Genomic DNA, 20,006 nt, shown 5'->3' with positions numbered 1-20,006 from the left:
TCAGATATGAGAAATTGAAAGCTAGGAGATTCTTGCTTTATTTAAGGGGTTTGTTCTAAATCCCTCAAAAGTGCTATTCAGATATTTTTGCTACAGCCACATATACAAATAAGTATGTGGAATGAACAGCTCATTTTTTTAAGCTGCAGAGCTTAAAGCTAATAATCCAACTGACTCATGGACAGAAAGATCTCTATTTCTGTCTGCTGCTATTTAACTTTGTAGAAAAACATCCATTTCAGCAGCTGTGTGGTCTGGCTCTGGGAATACAGAGCTTGTGAGAATGGGTGAGTGCGCAGAAGTAGAGGTACTTCTGCCTGACATGCAGGGATTAGGGATGGTTTTGATAATTCTGATGCGGTGGCCACCTCCTCCAGATTCCAGCAGATGATGTTTAACTGAGATATTCCATGCTCTTTTTAACTGATGGTATGCAAATGTGAGTAGAGTCATATTTTTCTAAGTAATTTTTCTAAGCATTTGGGAAGAATCACTATCAAATCCACCAAAGCGAGATTTCCCAGTTTAAATCACTTTATGTGTTATGAACAATTTAAAGAATTTCCCAGCTTGCTTCTTAAGCAGTGTATTTGGGCAAGATAAGTCCTTCCAGATCCACACCTCCCTCCTGCCCCCTTTTTTTCCCCCTGAAAGGTGCTTAAATAACTCTGTGAGAGGAAATTATTTATCTTTACTATTTCATAATGGATTCTAGAAATCAAGAGATCAGACTCCAACTGGGGCAAGACCCAAATCTGTCAAAAACTACATGTAATTAGGCAAAACATTGTCCCAAAGCAGCTGTGGATTTGTGTGCATAAAAATAGTTTGACAAACTAGTTGAATTAGATTTAAATTTGTTTGATTAAATATTTTTTTAAGAATAAAGAGAATACCTAGGATTACAGCCTCAATAAAGAAGTATAATTATGGTTTCTGGTTGCCTGTTTACCAACAGAAATAATTTCAAGCTCAATTGAAAGCAATGAAAGAGCAAGTTCAAGCTGAAGGGAGAGCAAATAAAGGAGAAGTGGGGGGAAAAGGAAATTTCAAAGTTCAGTTAAGGCTTTCTTTCTAATTATGCAGTGGCATTTAGGGTTTTGAGAGCATATATTTAAGATGTCAAATTAACTGACTTGAAGAATCTTTTTGATGTGACTGAACAACACATTCTGCAAGCATGGTAGGCATGGTGATTCATGATTTCATTTTCAAAAAATTTGTGGGATCCGAGATGGTGGTATCGTAGAAGACACTTTTTTTATGGATGCTAACACAAAGCAGTCCTCTAAAAATAGGCAGAGAGAAAGAGCAGGCAGCACCAAAGTAAACCCTACTTATGCAAAAGCAGACGGACCTACAGGCCCACTCCTTTCAGGGACACGTTTGGCAACAGAGCCTCCCCCGATGGCTCCGAGAGGCCTAAATAGAAAGACAGAGGAGTCTGGTGTCTTGACGGAGCCATGTCAAACAACTTCCCACAGCAACAGACTCCATCAGCAGAAGTTGATCATTGGGCTTCAGCTTTTTTCAAGCCAAATTTTAAGCCCTGATGGTCTGTGGGAGGCCGGTGAGAAGAACAAAGAAGGCTGGAGGGTGGGTAGCTTTGATAAGGAGACAGACTGTGTTGCCACCAGTGCTGAAGGAGAAACTGGTGGTTCTGCTCCACCAGTGTTCTTCTTGTGACACCTTTGCAGTTTGCAGGATCTGGTGTCTGATGTGCTTGACATGCCACACAAAGCTACCATTCTGCGTGCTAGAGATTAGATCTTCATTTCCAATCAAGACATGGTGGTCAAGGTCTCCATGTGACAGCCTATAGTCACTTTCGAACTTGCTGGATGATATCTATCTAATTGGACAATAGGCCAGAGGTCCCAGAGGTAAAAGTTCCTACAGGTTTCATGAATATAGATGAAACTGGGAGATTGTAAGTGCACCAGCTGAGTGTGAACTCAAACCTTGCTTATAGAACAGAGAAACAAGACAAAGCCACACCTTCATAAACACTCTACTGAAGGGAGAGTGGCAGTCAGAGCTTACACCTCAAGATGCTGAAAAGTTAACCTTGAAATGTTAATCCATAGGTAAGCAGGCTTTTCTAATCCCAGCACTCACATAGCCAATCAGAAAATCAGCTGTTTTCCAGACCACTTCATAAGCACAAGAACGTGTAATATTTCTTCTTTTTCAAGTAATCTTGCTGCTTCAGAGCTCTCCCTATTTATAACCTGTCTAACAGCTGGGGCACAGCTGCCCTGGAATTTGTAAAGCACGCATGAGAAGACAGATGCTATGCAAGTCTCCCTCAGCAGAAAAAGAGGTCAGTCTCTAAAGGTTTAGTTTAAAATGACTGAAGCTGTTGGCAACCATATGTTATCTTTATTATAGAACTTTAGTCAGACATGATGAAAAGAGAGATCGGTGAGCCACAGCAGGAGCAAAGCCCACAGTGAAAGACTGAGGTGGTGAAGTTGGGCAATTAGCCTTCTGTTTGAAGCATACTGTTACGAAGGGGCACACAAAGCAGAGGGCATCACTGCCGTTCTGGGCTAATCCTCGACTCTGACAAGCCTGGCACTGACATTTCTGGTTTTTTGGTTTCATGTTACTGTTTTCCTCGTAGTTTGTGTCTTATCTTCATTGGCCTTTGTGTAACTGAACTAATGTAGGTTAGTAGATTTAAGGCTGTATTTAGAGACTATGAATTGCTGAATTTAGAGGCTATGCCATATGTTGTGAACTCAATGTTTAGAACAGGGTATATGTTATCTTCTGAATTGCAGTGGAAACCACTAGCTAGTTGCTAAGAGTTTGTTTTATAAGGAAAAAGTCTCTAAAGAACAAACTAGTTCAGTCACAGAGTAAGTGGATTTTTTTATTTGTACTTTAACTTAATCTAGAGATTTCTACAGGGTGACTCTGTTAGACATTGACAATAAAGTGCATGGAGCTAACACTGTCACCAAACCGTATCCATTATAAAGCTGTAATTTCTGTTGTTTGTAACATTGGTCAGCTGTAGCTGGATCTTTTGTGTGCTGAATGCAAATACTATTAAGGGAAGGATGAAGCAGTCCTTTTCAGAGAGGAGAAAATATGATGGTCTTGGTTTAAAAAATTAATCTTATGACCCAGGAAGCAAGAAGAAGCACTGGGGCCAGGATGGGCTTGGTGGGGAGAGGAAAAGTTTAGGGCATTATCCTGATCAGTTAGATTTACGAACCTGATTTTTATTCTTAATGTGTATATTGATGCATGTTTATCATACAGCTGAGCTCAGTCAAAACCCATCATCAGGCCTGCATGTTTCCTTTATTAGTTCCCACCCCATTTTCTCAAAAGCAGAGAGAACTTCGAATGGTGTGCTTTTACTACAGAAAGATCTCACTAACCAGTGGAAGAAAAGGGGCCTGTTTTTAATCTAGAGACAATAGTTTCTGATCCACTGGATCCAGTCCTGAAATCCTTTCCACAGAAGGCTTTGAGTACAGACTTATCAGGAGACATGTTTCAGGAGGTGTGACAGCCGTGGAGCTGCTGATTTTGTCTGCTGCTCTGCAAAGTACCACCTCCCCATTCCTTCTTCCCCCACCGTGGTCCAGAAGGAAGGCACCTAAGCCCAGGGGACAGCAATACATAGCAGACCTGCCCCACTGCATGAAAGACAGCATGAAAATTAGAAACAATGTCTACGCTACGATGCACACTGACATAATACTACAAAAGGGGGAAAAAACCTACACTGGGTATCATAATGAAGTGATAAGCATTACTGAGTAATAGAGGCAAGTAAGAAAGAACAGGCTCACTCAGTTTAAAAAAAACAAATACACTTTTCCAGATGTTGCTGCTTTAGTTTCTGTATCTAGTTGTATAACACACAATTTACTCTTTCTATCCAGCTGATAGATACACTTATGCTTTGGTAATACCTGCTCATTCATACACCCCAGAGACCTAGAGCAGGTGGAACTTGAGTCCGATCATTCTCTCATAGTCCCTGCTATGGAATATTTTCACTTGACATCTTTGTTTAGCAAAATCGTTTGCATTTTTAAATTAGGCTTAGCTGCATTTACTTCCTCATCTTTCTCAAGTACTGAAAATGCCTGTAGAGCACCATAGAACTGTTTAACATGCACAGATAAGCAGAATGGATTTAAGTACTTATAAATTTTTAATCTCCTTTTTTTGCTTCTACATGACATATAAATGTCGTCAGGAAAAATAATTAATTTTTTAGTTTAGAGCAACACCGTACCAAATGAGACTATCTAGGTGTGTTAAAAAAATAGTAGGCAAATACTCAATTGTCCCAGAAATCTGAACATTCATTTAGTAATGCACCATCAATGTGCTCTTCTCCATATATCCGACATTGTAATAATCCCCTGCTTCAGTTGCTTATAAGATTAAAGAATGCATCTGTTTGGCTTTGTAGACTACAGGCAGTTACATTTCTTGGCTTACCGAGCCTGGCCTGGGCAGAGACTGCCAAGACAATTGGAATTTAGGGCTGCAGGGAGTCAGTCTTTCACCTCGGTTTCATTGTTAAATAGCTCGTTTTTCCAAACCATTAAATACTTTATATCCTTTGGTGTAGTTTTTTAGCAGAGTCTGGCCTATAGTTAACCACAACAGTTAAAACTTCATGGCATTTTGACAACCGAAAATTTCAACATTTTCTATGAAATCTTTTCCCTAGAAGCGTCTAAAATTTGGAAGTACTGTTTTATAAAGTTTTATCTTTTTCTTTCTGGAGCAGCCTGGTCACTGACATATTGTTCCAGACTGTGCTGATATTTGGGTAGCATCGGCCTGCCCTGCTGAGCAGGAGGTCAAAGGATGAAGGAAAAGGGGAAGGAGCAGGACTGGCTTCTGTGCCTTCCCACAAACTGGTCTCAGGTTCATGCTTATTATTTTGCTGAGGAACAAATCCTCCTTGAAAATAACATCCCCTGCAACGGTCTGATGGAACCATAATTTTTCCATACCAACAATCTTCAAATACAGGAAATGGAATAAGACAAGATAAACGTGAACAAAGCTAAATGATGGTATCAGTTATGGTTTATTGGTTTATATTTATCATTGTTTTATTCAGACTGGCCTTGAAATCAGATTTCTCAACTTTGTTAACTGTCACAGTTATATTATCTAGTCTTCTGAGATTCTACTTGGCATTTAAATGGGACAGAAAGAAAGAAAATAAATAAGCATAAGACCTAGCAAAAAAGTAATTTAAGACGACTAATGCAGGCACATGTAGTTTTACAGAAATGTACATTAACTTTGTGGTCTTGCACAAGCAGTAATACTTTCTATTCATTCTGCAGCAAGAACTACTTTTGACCTCAGTCTGTAAATTAAAATGGTGACAGAGAAATATAAACTTTTTAATGGTAATGAGAGAGAAGCAAAGGGTAGAAATATTAGTCTGAATATTGCTTTTGGCCTTGATAGATGCAAAGTCATTTCTGTGAAGTAAGTTTTACACCCAACATGTGCATATTCATTGGGGCAGTCACTGAGTCGTTGATAACAAGATTCCCATCGAACGCAATGAATTTGCCCAAGACCTCAAATTTCTGAAGCTGCAATGTAGGAGACTTCTACTCTCCAGAGCCTGAGTCACAGTGAAAACCTGATAGCAGCTTTTCAGCACATGAATCAGAATTATATTTTACAAATCGTACTGAGAGGTGCAGACATATTTGCCTCAGGTGTCAGTTATGAACGTTTTCTTTTAGTAAGTAATTGTGGTGAAATGACCAAAGCCACAAACTTCCCAAAAAATTCACAAAAGCAGCCTCCTTTCACAAAAGTCCTACAAAACCTGGATGCTAAAAAAATTCCTAGGATCTCCAAAATTATGAGGTAGTTTGTTTAATTATTAGCTAAAGGGTAATCTCATGTGACATTGTAGAACATTTATTTAGAAATCATCATTTTACAGCCATTTTGTTTGTCTTTCTAAAAAAGGAAAAAAAGGTACTTGAAACTCTACTGGGATTACAAGACTCAAGAAGCTGCAAGTTGAAAGAACCGAGAGGTCAATAATTAGGGGTCCTTACAGACAGGCTATATATCTCTCTCTCTTTTTATCTCTCTCTCTCAAGAAGTCCAAGACTTTTTATTTAGCCTTCACATTAGCATAAATAATTCAAGTGAAAATAAATGCAAGGTTCTTTTTTGGGAGCTTTGCGGATCAGCATTTTGATAACCATCAAAACAAATAATCTTGTCATACAGACAGGAAAAACAGATGGCTGCATTGCTAGAATCTGCTGGAAAAGGCATTTTATGCCATCCTAATATAAGTCAAAAATGTGACTGTTGCTGGTCATTTTCAAAGAGACAAAAATTTCTGGACAAAATATGGCACGTTGCCACTCCTTTGGTATTTCCCATGGGTTACAGTTTGCTTTGTCTCGGATGCATGGAATAAACCAATATTTTTTCCTAGGGCTTTCGCTGACTTCAGCTCCTGAGGGAGCACGACATGCGGCTGTACGTTCTATGAAACAGACACTTACCATTCCAGTGAGCGATGCCCTGGAGTAGCTATATTTGGTTATTGTGCTGTGGGGAAATTACGGTGATCTAAACTGTTTTTCTAAAGCCAGGAGACTCTGACTTTGGCCTAATAAAAGTTTGGAACAACTGTATTGTTTTTCTACTTTTGCACAGATGAAATTAGGATGAGAATAGGGCTCAGAATTCCAAAACTGCCATCCCATCACAGTTATAGCTGAGAGCAGAAATGAATGAGGTCAGACACTCCATTAAATCCTTAAAAACAACTGTCATAGCAATCATAGTTGCTGTAAAATTTCACAACCTTCTTCACAAACTGTAACTTCACAGTTCCATGTTTAAAAAAGGGATAAAGAGTTCAGTAGCATAATAGCATATAAGAAACAATAGACATCCTGAGAACAAACAATACCTGCCCAAAATATAGAGGGGAAACAACGTGGAAATAAAACGCCAAGCCTTTAATTTCTCAAAAGACAATGCTAAATAATCAGAACATGACTGCATCAATGTAAGGGGCATGTTACTCACATTGGGCACAAGGAGCAAGGGAAGATACAAATAAGCACAGTCAGATACGTATTAATTTAAAAGTCACCTTGTGAGAGTTTCATAGCTGCATCACCCAGACCAGGACAGAGAGGAGACAGCCGACTGCCCCGACATACAGCGCCTTCCTCTCCCGCCACCGGACTCCTGTCAGCAACGGATGCTAACGTTTAGAGTGAACACAATAACTACTGAACGGCATCGGGGAAAGCTCGAAGTGCAAGGAACAGCACAGTCTGACCTTGCCTTTCCTGCTGCGGAGATACAGTTGCTGCTTCAGTTCTTTGCCCTTGAGGACTGCATTCTCATCAGCGCTTCGGCTGGTTTTATATACAAAACTACTGTCAGTCTTGGGCTCAGCAGTCCTAGGCCACATGGTTGTATCCCGCACGTCCTCAGGCTTAGGCATTTAAACTGTGTTTTTCCTTTGCACCCAGGAACTGTCTGCTCAGAATTCTTTTCTCCTACGATATCTCCTGGGGCTAATTATCTTTTTCACTTCTGTTTGTAGGAAATTAAGCGTGAGTTTTATGGGCAGGTTGCAGTGCAGTCCCAAACCAGTTATTTCCTCTAACTCTCTCCTGGGCTGTCTGAATTGGCGCCTTGCATGTCTAAGTAGACTTGGTGTTGTGACAGAAGACAGGAGAGAGGATGGAGGAAGCAGAGCAGCACAACCTGGGACGTAAAGAGCCTGTAAACTCAGTCTCCAGGCAGCGTTTACATACTGACATAGCAACCAGGGCAGCACAGAACACGGTGAGTTCTGCACAATTCCCCTCCAAATCCAAATACATACACAGAAGTTTAGCCTATGCTGAGATGTATGGCACCAAACCCAGCCTGCTAGTCACACCTATGCCAGAGCTGGTGGGGATCAGCTCTATGGATACCCTGGTAGAGTGACAGGGATGAAGGGGTTTGTGCCACCTGCATGTTGTCCTACCACCATTTTGGCATTTTGATACTGTCTTTAACTGTCTGGTCGTAATCCACTGACTGACACAGATTAGAAATGAGGAGTGTCCTTTACGTTACAAAGTCATAAACTCAAATGTTAGAAAATGGCAGACACACAGTTCTCTGCTTCTTCGTAATTCTGCACCTTTTTGCAGGCTTCCTGTTCGTTGAATCAGACAGAGATCCTGCGTTGCATAAATGTGGGCATACGAGGTAGAATTAAATTTGCACAAGCCATCTGTATATAGATCTAATTTTCAAGTCTTGCCTCTTCAGTTTAAACTCCTTTCTTTTAAAATAGATATTGAAATTTATTTGGGAGGATGGTATATAATGTATATGTATTTGGATTTTATGGAGGGCAAAAAATAAACACCTCCTGCAGCACTTCAAACAAGTGTTGATCACAGTCCTTTACAGTGCAGACCACAAGACTACGGCTCTCACTTCACTTGCCAGAGTAACTACATCAGTTAGGTGGAAGGGACAGCTATTATCCCGGGGAGAGAGAGGAATGTAGTGGATTTTCCGTTTAACCTCTTCCCTAAGAAGAAGCTGGAAGAACTCGTGCTTCATGGGAGAAAAGGGACCAAGCATCTCAAAGCTGTTTCTCTTCTGAAAAGCTGCTAGCAGCTTCTAGCCGTTACAGCACTGTGCAAGGAGCTACTGCTACTGTGGCAGGATGAGCCCAGCCTTCAAACATCTCTGCTGAGTTAGTATCTTGACATAGAAGGGGATTGGAAAACAAACAGGTTTTCTTCTTAATTAAAAAAATACTAGTTTAATAAAAAAAACCACAAGTTAGGGCTTGTTTTAATCTCACCAAAAGCTATAAGATATTTCATAGGACAAAGAAAAAGCCTTTCCTTACTGTCAGGCATTGATACAGACAATAGAAAGAGGCATTAGCACTTCCTAAAACAAACAGAAAAAGGTAGTTCGGCAATCTCTTATCTGGGGGAAATAGTACAGAACTGAAATAGACTTCACCCTAGAACAGACACTTCGGAAAAATACACAGGTTTTTTTAAATATTGTTGTTAGTGTTATACCTCTGAGACAGTGGTTCTTTCATACCATCAGTGTGCTTTTTTATCTAGGGAATATTAAAATGCTAGTAATACCAACCTTGGTTAATACAAGCTAAAATGAAAGCAATAAGGAAAATATAGACAATAGTATATTTCTTTGCTTGTCATTCAGCTGTTTGCCAGCATCAGTACTCTGAAAAAAAATGAAATTGCTTTACTTTTCCAAAGTTCGAGAACAGTGTTACGCTTTTAGCGATTCCCTGAGGCCATCTGTCAATGAGTAAAATACATTGTGTGTACAGTACATTATATCCTTAAGTGCTTTATAAACAAATTGTTTCTTAACATGTAGTTCTTTTAAGAAGTAATAGCCTTAATTTGCAGACAGTGGATGCTGAGGTGTCTGCATAGTTTCTACACCAACTCAAGAGTAGATTTCAGGACTTGAAATTGTTGATCTGGAGAATCTACTCCGTACACCTCTTACCAGCCACAGAAATTATCATGCAAAGTAGGGAAGAAAAAAAAGAAAAAAAAAAGTTTCTCTCTTTCCTTTTATATGATGCTGGAAAGTAAAGGCTTCTTCAAGATCAAAGCTCAGCAAGTTAGTAATGATAATCTGCCTGGTACCGTCCTAGCAGAAATGCTTGGAGAGTTTTATGAAGAGGAGGTTTGGGGGTCAGACCCCAATTCATGTAATTCAAGTACAAGAATTTGCATAGTAAAAGGGTTGGTATTTACAGTGTGATTGTGTATTAAATGGTTTCTGAATACGTAGCATACTGCTTTCTGCCAGTATTGAGACTCTAGATTTGAGTGCAGTGGTACATGTTCACCAAAAGAAAAGTACTGTTCTCACTTGAGCAAACAGGATTGCTACACTGGAAACACTATAGAACCAAAAGTAGATATTATTATCTAACAGGGAAGCTGTGGGTGACTATCTCACTATGTAAAGCCAGAATTTGGGTGGTGGATTTTTTCCCTTTTTGTATTATGTAACACCATTTAATTTTTGTTGTTTTCTCCCCCCAAAATAAATATTTCCGAAGCCAGAAAAAAAGGCAATATCTTGATGTTTCTGTGTGGTTTCCAGACAGTAGCTCAGTATGAGTGGAGAGCAGACGCATTTTGGAAGTGAAAAGATGTTTGTGGGAAGACAAGGATGTGAGGTGTAAAGGAGAAGTGTACAGGAAAGGACTGATGCTTAAAGGTACTATGATTAGGACAAGGTTAGGTTCTAGTTAAACTAAGCTAAAATAATTAGCCTGCATCTGATCCAAAGGAAAAAAGACAGAATTAAATTGAGGTTAACAAATGCTGACCTGACCTTGGCTCTTTCTTCATAATCTATGCAATATTTCTCTCCTACAGATTATGAATTATTCTGTAGTGTTGTTTTGCCTTGTTTTGATAGAGGTGTCTCTGCGAATTACTAGAAGTTCATCAAGCAATGCAAGCTAGTGAGAGCTTAAATTTTGTGTTATGTAAGCTGAAAACCGTGAGAGATTTTTCAGAGGGATCTTTTTCTCTTTGAGCACCTCTAGTGAAGTATCTCCTCATAGTGAAAAATATCCTCACAGTGAACTTCCTAGAAAGTAGCAGTAGTGCAGAGCCTGCCAGGATGGAGCTGCAGGGTTAATTTATGATTACAGTAGCCACTAGTCCCACCTCCTGCTCAAAGTAGGGCTAATCTCAAAGCAAACAGCAAAACGGAAAAAGTAAATGAGTTCTTCAGTGTCTTTCACCAGTGCAAAACTATTTTTGTGTAAAAATTGTCTATAATTAAAACTGCAAAATCCACAGAACAGGAAAATGCTGAGAGACTGCATTGGCAGTGTAATAAATCAATGTCAATGGAATTTGACAAGTGTATTTGGAAACTGGATTCAGTACTGCCGCAGGTTTTATAATAGAAGTTCATTGGGTTCTAAAAAAAAAAAAAATAGATGAAAGAAAGAGAATATGACTTTAAATAATAAGTATTCCTGCTTATACTGTTATTTCTTCTACTGATGCATTAGTGAGTTATATGCCATCCACGCCACATGAAATAGAGATGATGATTTTTTGGCTGCTCGGAAAGGGCGTACCTTTAGGATGGTGGTCGGTGTCACTGGTAGGAGTGCCAGTCTATAACACAGCAAAGACATATACCATTGTACCGACATGTAGGTAGCAAATTACAAAACAAGGTTTACCTGAGAGTCAAGTGTTTGGCTGACACGCGCAGACACGACTGCTCCTACGCAGCTTTTTCACAAAGCTTTCACACTGAATCCAGTACAAAACTAGACTTTACCACCCTGGCATGGGGGCTTGGAAACAAAGCTCCTAAGTAACAGCCCTACCTTCAGTACGGTAGTGAACATGCTTGAGAGAACTAGAAACCGGACCCATACCTTCCAGCACTTCTACCCTGGTTGCTGAATTAATGGTCGCCTAAGCAAGGACACCTCCGTGCACCTGCAGGCTCCTAACCACCTATCACTGCAGGCATTGGGCAAGTACACGTGCAAAACAAGAGCGTAATTTTCTAATGCTTTGTGATAACTACCTATTGCTCATATGCAAAATGTCTACATGTAAAATCCCAGGGGAAAATAAGACAAATATTTGTCTGTATAATTAACTGTAACATGTTTAGGACATTACATAACTACCACATTATATTGCTAGAGAGTATTTTTAATATTTTATAGCTTAGAAATTTTTATAGCTAATTCTTAAAAGTTAGCCAGCCATAAAATGCAGATGACAGTGGCATATCCTCAGTTATTGACATTATCAGGCAGAGAAATATTTTTCCTAAAATTGTAAAAATGTTAGTAAATATATTTTTAAGTTCATACAGAGATGCCATTAAACTATTTAAAAGGGCAAAAAGCTTTCTCTTTCAGTGGGGTTTTTTTGGTTTACAATGAGAGGTCTGACTGTATCTTTCCATCTGCTGTGCTGGCTGTTACTGCAGATGGTCATAACCTGTACATATGGTATGTGCATATATAAACTGAAATCAGTATTGTCTTAGGGTAAAAGCAGGCACACAATAGGAGCTCGGATGCCTAACATAAGAATATTGGTGAAGGGGATAATTTAGAGCATTTTATTTTTCTAGGGGAAATTTACATAGAATTAGGGAAAGAAGCATTTACTGTTTGCTGGGGAAAAAAAAAAAAGACATTACTCAGCTCTTAGAAGGTAAATTCTGGATCTGCAATTTATTTGGAATCAGGTGTTGGCTTCAGCTCAGCCCTGAATCTGTGCCAGGTTTTGGTTTAAATCAAGACAACACCAAACTCTCATAAACTTCTACAGATATATCCACAGTGCTCAGAAGTAGGACAGTCAGCCTAGCTTTGGAGTTCCTGCTTCTAACTTGGAAATAAAGCTGGAGGAGGGATTTTCTTATTTCTGAAAATTAGAAAATGGCCTTCCAGTCACATAAAAAAATAAGAGTCTTCAGAAATGAAATGGTCTTTAGATCTGAAGTTTCTGTTTAAGTCAATCTCACTACCATTAAATAGTTGCTGAAAGTCATAATGATCAAAGAAGGGGCAAAAGATCTTGTCGTTAAAAGTAGTACTTTCCAGTGAATCACATGTAAACTTACTAGATAGTAAGCTGTTCTGCCACCTGTTGTAGTGCCCAATTAGCACTGCTGAAAACTTCTGCTTGCATATTTGCTCATGAATCAAGGTTAAAAAGATTATTTCCATAAAGTCTTAAACTTCTACTTAGGAAGTTTGGAAAGTTAGGAAAAATACTACAATATTTATGTGATGTGGAGAAAACTCTAAAAGTAACTCACAATTTGTACATATATCAATACTTGCACCTATGAAACATTTAGCAACAAGTGCCGGAAAAGAAGAAATCATTGGAAAAGCAAGACACAAAGAGTTTATCTGATATACGATCAAACGCATTTTTAGCATTTCCTCTATCTTTTCTAATATCCTCTGTGTTACAGTTTATTGGCAACATTTGCCCATTCATCAGACAAACTAATTGTCAGAGCAGATAAAGTCATGACTCTTACTTTTGTTCCTTTTTTCTCCTTTCTTAATACCTACTCTGCTATTCCCTTTGCTAACCTTTCAACCTTTCTTGTATTAAGAAAAGGCTTCACATAATTCAGCTACAAGGCTAGAAAAGGAACATATATTGACTTTAAAAGGGTTGCTGCCATTCTAGTATGATTTTATAAGCTACTGTTTCTTTTTCTCTCTTATTACAGGTTTGTTTTGTGAATTTAGATGCAAATAGAGATGATTGCAGCGATGAGCAAGTGAAACAGGTAACAGTTTAGGTCTTAATAACGTGCACAGTGGGTCTAGTCAGGTACACCAGGACTCTCCAATACAAACCCAGATCAAAATTCGATGGACAAATCAAAGCCAGCCCTAGATTTTTAACCCTTATAGAGAGCAATGCATCAGGAATCTAAAATTATCTCACACCAGGCCATATTTTATAGCTTTTCTTACTCCCATCCCAGAAATACCTAATGGATTGTTGCAGCCTGTGAATTCACAGCAGTTATCATGTGAGCGGACTTCTTGCTCAGCCTTGGTTTTATCAGAGAAGCGAACATGGATATGTCATACACCCAACTTTTTAATTTGACATAATACTACATAAAAATAATTTCTGATGTCTCTCTTTCCTACTGCCAAAAAGCCTTTGAGAATCTTCTACTCATTTAGGTCTTGTTCAGCTGACCAGTCTTACTCAGTCAAACTCCAGATAGTTTGATTATGTGGTGTGTTTTACCTGTTTAACTGAACGTTTGGAGGGTAGAAAAAAGGGATAAAAAAAAAAAAAGCTTGGTTATTTTACAAACACACTGAGACAAACTACATCGTGATATGCTATTTAAAATACATACCATTCTAAAAAACCCCCAAATCTGAGGAAGTCCCATTTTAAAGATATGGCCTGGTGTCAGTTTTGAGTTTACATCTTCCTTTATCAGTTCATTTTCATCATCCTGGCTTGGTGCCTGTGATCGACAGAGCAATATGGCAGCAATATGTGGTAAGTGAACAAAGGTAGGATCTCCTGACAATATCCAGGGAGTTCCTCAGTAAGGCATTATATTAGTTTGCTGAAAACACCTTTAGCTCATGGAAGGACAACCAATGCTGGGATCTTGTTGCCTCCTGCAAGTCATTCATTAGCAGGAACTGTTTTTCTATGCTGTTTTCTGCATCCTGGATCTGTGAAAATTCAAATGTCAAAAATAAATACGGCTTCTTGCAGCAAAATGATTTTTCTGTTGAATCAGCAGGTTAGCTGTGCAGAACAGCTTGAGAGGTTTAACTTTACTGAATCCACAGAAGCACTGGTTGTTTTCTAATAAGCAATGGTTTTGTTGTTGTTTACAGTGTTTATTAAGGAACAAAAGCTATAGCAAACCATAAGGGAAATACCAAAAGTTTCTCCCTCAATCTTAGAACTAGATATCAGTAAAAGCCAGCTCAAACTAGCTTTATGCAGCTACCCTTTACAATGCCTGGAGATTAGATTACTCCCTCACAAGCACAAATCAACTTTGAAAGCAGCTGCATGGTTGTTACCTCTCAGCCTTACAGCAGCGGCGCATTCGCCGTCTGTGCACTTCGCCTAGCCCTAAGCTCTGCCTCCGCGGCAGAGCCCGGTCGGCTCCCCGCGGTGCTGCACCCCGACACGGCCACAGCTGGCACTCCCGCCTGGCCCGGGGGGGACTGGTAACGGAGAGACCGCAACGTTTGGCCGCGTTTTAGAAAGGCAGTTGCTGGTGCAGAGTCAACACATTTATTAGCCGTGACTGGGACATGATACTTTTCTTTTAGTTTTCAGTGTGGGGAGTAAGAATTCACTGCTAGCCCAGGTACTGCGTATTCTTCTCTAAGAGGAAACTCGCTCATGACAATTTTTGTGTATAATATGCAGTTTGTGTAAATTAGCTTTGAGGGGGGTGGATTTTTGTACAACACACTGATGAGGTGAAAGCATTTCATAGAAGAATTTTAAAGATGTTAGCATAGCTGCTGTTCATATGAAATATATAACTATTTACTAATAGGTACTGTTAGGATTTTGCATTACCCTTTGAACCTTGGGATGGATTACACTGGGGTTTTTTGGTGTAAAATAATCATCTTTCCAGATTTTTCCTTTTTTATTCTGAACAAAAGGTAAGGAACTGAAGTAAAAGATATACAAAATGCCATGATTTCCTACCTAAGAAATCTGATAAAATGTGGCAATTTAGGCAGTAGAAAAACAGAGATATGTAGAGAAATGTGTGTGGTAACAGAAAGGTTATAATTTGAAAAAAGAAAAGGATGAGAACTTTTTTGTACTATACTGAAATGTCAAACTGAATTGAAGCACTGAATTTAGTTATGTCAAATATAAATACTTAGCCTCATCTGAAGATCAGTCTACAGAAAAGTTAATTGTTCCCCAAAATTGAATTGGATTTGCTAAGCCAGAAAGTTTTATTATATCAAATTCAGTACTAATAACAGTACTGCAAGCTTATTATGTTGAAGATGAAAAGAAAAAAGTGAAGTATCATTGAATTGCATAGTAACTAAAGCGTACGGCTGGGTGCCCGAGATCTGCATTCCCTTAATGGCTCTGCCATTTGATGGACTGTGTTAGTGCATAAAATGCAGGTGGTATTTACTCCCCCTGTAGGGAGTCATCTTTGATTCCCTGTTCATAAAGCAAGCACACCGAGATCCTTGGCAGAAAATTGCAAGCACTCTTAGAGTTGTCCTGTTGGTCACAGATGAGCACAGATCTCTCCTGCACTCCTAGCAGTACCGCAATACAAATCTCCTGTGTTACATAGCATCATTGATGTTGTGCTATTACCACTTTTGGCTCTAGCAAATACATAATGGGTAGAAAATGATTGTATCATTCCACATGAAAGGTCACAAAGGCGTCCAGTGGAACACTAAAGAAATACATATTTCATCTGTGTATTAAATACTTCCGTTATTCCAGGTTTAGTATTGCATCAATTTGATCAGCGATTTCCAGCTAACTCTCCCTTTGTTTTCTTGTCATATGCCTGGAGGAAAACTGGAAGATTTGCCCTGTTCTCATTACCATACTTACTGAATCTTTTCTAGTTTAGACAATAACAGACAGTGTTCTCAGTCTGTTAGGAACTTACTCGTAATAGGAAGGCCAAGCATTTAGATGCACAAATACAATCAAGCTGTTTAGCACATGACAATGTAACGGATGACAGATTGTCCTGCTGGACAGTTGTGCAGAAGTTTATACTCTCACTGTTTTCTTGCCTGGTGGCTCAAAAGAAAGAATGTGCGTTTTAATGCTGCCAGTTCTATTTTTAATCGACTCAAAGTAGTAAGTTCAAGTACACTTTCTAAAGGGATGCCTATAAGTGGTATTTCATTTTGATTTTTATGAATATAACTGTGCAACTCAGACTTCATTACCTGAGAGCAAAATCTTTCATACTGCAGAGGCTGATCAGCGTCTCTCCAAATCTCCCCAAACTCATCAGTTCGATGAACGTACAGCCACCAAAGGAAAATGAAATAGTCCTGCTGAGTGGATTAGCATCAGGAAACCTTCAGGCCGATTATGACGTTCCCCAGGTAGGAATCAAACTCATCTTTAAGATCACATCACACCTGTGAAGGATGGAATTTGGAAAATGGAAAGCAAAGACCTTGCACCAGTTTAAGAGATAAGTGGGAGTTTGCAACCATAAAAAAAAAAATCCATCTAACAAAAGTCTGTTAGGTGTGTGTGGCGGGGCAGGGGGTGTGACGCAAAGATAGGAGAGAGATCCCACTATTCCCTCTAGATCCTGTGGATGTCTGGGTTGCAGCTGATAACGCTTTGAGCCATATTAGCGGTTGATCCTTCAGGGAAGGCAGGCCTTGGTGGCAGAGATGATTCATAAGCCCAGATTTCAAGAGTAGGAGGAGTCAGAAGGGCAGCACAGAGCGGGAAAGGAAAGATGTAACACTTTCTGTGCATAAAGTGAAGTCTTGCTACTTCCCACTTTTGTTCCCAATCCATCTTCTCCCACGCATGCACCTCGGAAAAGAGCTGACGATAGGACTTGGAGATCCCAGAGGCTACTGTAAGCCTGAATGTGACAATGAAAAATACCAAGCTACATTAACCATATCAGAGCTGATACCTCATTTAGCTTCTGTCATCTTAAAAAGCAATTAATGCATTAATTAAAACTTACATTTAAATGAGCTAAAGGCAAAGTTCTCATGCTAATTCCTTCACTCCCATTATTGTCAATGAAATGTCCCCTATCTGTGATCTGGAGGCCAAGAATTCCTCTTACTGGCACCACATAGAGAAAGGAAGCAAACAATAACATTTGCTTAAAGGCATTTTAACACACAAGTTCCAGAAGCTTAACTCCTTGTTGTAATAAAAAGCTTTTTCTTCCTTTCCATTTTGATCATACTTTATGCCTGCTCATGTCTTTGTAAAGAAAGAGAATGAAAAATACTTCAGTACTTTTCAGCCTGATTCTGATCTCATTTGGCCAAGCATGAATTGGGAACTTCATTAAAACTGCAGAGTTATCCTGGAGTACAAAACTGTCTCAGCAAACTTAAAACATGAACAGGTATCTCCAGTTTTATCTGCTGCAGAAAAAAGAAGCAGAAAACTTTTTTTCACAGCAATTAACTTGTGTACAGAAGTCTTCATGAAGCAGGCCCTGGAACAGCTGTATTGCAAAGATCATTGAATTTTATGTTAGAGCAATAAGCTGGTCTTTAAAGAGAGAAATTGCCTGGTTATTGAGCTTTCTTGCCACTTGTGACTAATGGCTGAATATAGAAAGATTTAAAAAAAATAAGAGCACAAGCCTGTGGTGGGAGCAATGGAACTCCAAAGCCCCTTCCCTGGAACGGGGAAGCCGCTGCAATACACACAGGAGTGTTTCAAGGACCGAACAAGATGACTCAAGTACCCAAGTCATCCCCATCTCCGAAAGACTGCGGCCATTGAGACTGGCAGAGAGAGAGTGGAGGCAAGAGACAAATGAGAACTAACCTAAATTTCTGTCTTGTAAGATGAGTAAAGCTTTGCATTGAGACTGGGTGAGATTTGTTGGCCAGATGAGCACATGCTGTGTTTGTCCTTACATTTGTTTGGCTTTCCAGAGAATTTCATTTGTAAGGAGACTTGCATAGCTTTCATACAAGGATTTTTATTCTGCTCCCCTCAGCCCTTTTCACAAGTACAGCCCTGCAAACTGTGGACTGGAGAAACAGCAGGGGAATGTTTGATCTAAGGCTGCATCTATTTTAACAACATTTTTCACAATATGGTGTATGCTCAAGTCTGATTCAGCAACAATTTCTCAGCAGCTAAATCAAAAAAAAAAAATCTATCTTTTCTGTTCTACTTTTAACACACTAATTTATCCGATTTTCTGTTCGGATACATTTTTTAGGTGGAAAGGAAGAGCAGGCTAATAAAACATGCTATTCCAACATAATACTCCTCCCACTCCCTTTATTACTAGGTATTTGCTTTGCATTCACACTCAAAGACAAAAGATCTGGGGTGGGGTTACATTACGCTAGATACTGTGCAAATGCACAGGGGGTCCAGGGCATCTTTTGCACAGCTTAAAACCCGCTGCCTCGATCCAGAATTGGTTCCACTCAAGCTGGCTCCTTCCTGGGGGCCTGGAGTTAAAGCACAAGATCACAAGCTGCAAAAGCTTGGCTTTGCTTCAGAGTACATCCGTACCACAAACGTAGTCCCATGCAGAGATATCAGCTTAGCACTGTGGTTGTACAAATATCCAACAGTTTTAATATCAATAAAATGAGGATAACAAGAGTTCCTTTCTCTCAGTTTCTGTCCAACTTTCAACTTAATTGTACAGCTTCTCTGGGTAAGACAGTTTTATATAAAGGCTCAACACAGTGCGCAGTGGAGCCCCATTTCCAGTGGGAGATTACACGGGTCTGAAATAATGGGGCTTTGGGCAAATAAGGAATGAGAGGAAGAAGAGCAAAGAAACAAAATAAAACACTATTTTAAAACAGTCTCTAGGAACATCTAAAGGTGACCTGCTCTTAGCAATCTCACCAGCCAGTATTTACAGGGCTGCCTTCAAACAAGCGTTGCAACAGAAATTACCCTGAAAGGGAATTCATGCCCACTAACAATTCCCTCAAGAGACAAGTAATACCGGGTGGTGTGAGGCCATTAATAACAGTATGTCAGATGGCTAACGCTAACATGGCTAAAAGCAAGTAAGTCTCTGTCATTAAAACAAGTTGATTGAAAACAAACGACTTGGTAATTTCAACAAAATAAAGATGCCCCTGTGATACAGCTGGGTTCTCTACTAAAACACTTGTATAACAAAAGCTGTCAGCCCAAGCGGTCTTATTTTGGCATATATGTAACTGCACACTGTGTTACAAACATCTAAATGACAAATTGTATTGCATCTTTGCAACAGAACGGTCCTGAGATATTTATAGAGAGGGAAGCTTAAAATAAGTTTTTTTTTTTAATTAAATAACTATTTGAGATTCTTTTCTCCTCTAGTGTCCTTGGCTGGCAGATGTCTGCTTGGTTCAGTGTGCGAGGGGGGACAGGAAAAACAGCGCAAGCTGCATCATTTTTGAAATAAACAAGTTTCTGATTGGACTTGAGCTCGTTCAGGAGAGACAGCTGCAGATAGAAGCTCGTGTCTTAAAGCCCGAGGATGACACAAACTGCTCAGTGTCCTCAATAGAAGAAGATTTCCTTACCGCGTCTGAGCACCTCGAGGATGACACTGAGGCTGATGAATATAAAACTGGTAAAAGCAGTGGGACTGAGCATAATTCTGCTATTGTTCATAATGCAAAACAGCCATGGCAATGCTCACAGAAATTGCAATTGATGTTAATT

At 39.4% G+C, this 20,006-nt stretch overlaps 1 protein-coding gene across 2 annotated transcripts in view; it reads left to right on the top strand.

Moving 5' to 3' along the window:
- SPHKAP (SPHK1 interactor, AKAP domain containing) overlaps window positions 1–20,006 on the top strand; it is a 74,921-nt gene that overhangs the window by 38,260 nt on the left and 16,655 nt on the right. For both annotated transcript variants that reach the window (XM_075158233.1, XM_075158232.1), the window contains exons 4-6: window positions 13,318–13,377; window positions 16,571–16,705; window positions 19,659–19,914. In XM_075158233.1, coding sequence (XP_075014334.1) covers window positions 13,318–13,377; window positions 16,571–16,705; window positions 19,659–19,914 — 451 coding nt within the window. The remainder of the gene's footprint in view (window positions 1–13,317; window positions 13,378–16,570; window positions 16,706–19,658; window positions 19,915–20,006) is intronic.

The sequence above is a fragment of the Calonectris borealis genome, chromosome 9, assembly GCF_964195595.1.
Source record: "Calonectris borealis chromosome 9, bCalBor7.hap1.2, whole genome shotgun sequence".
In the NCBI taxonomy this organism is placed as follows: domain Eukaryota; kingdom Metazoa; phylum Chordata; class Aves; order Procellariiformes; family Procellariidae; genus Calonectris; species Calonectris borealis.
Note: the sequence above shows the minus strand (reverse complement) of the source record. Positions and strands in the feature narration are given on the sequence as shown.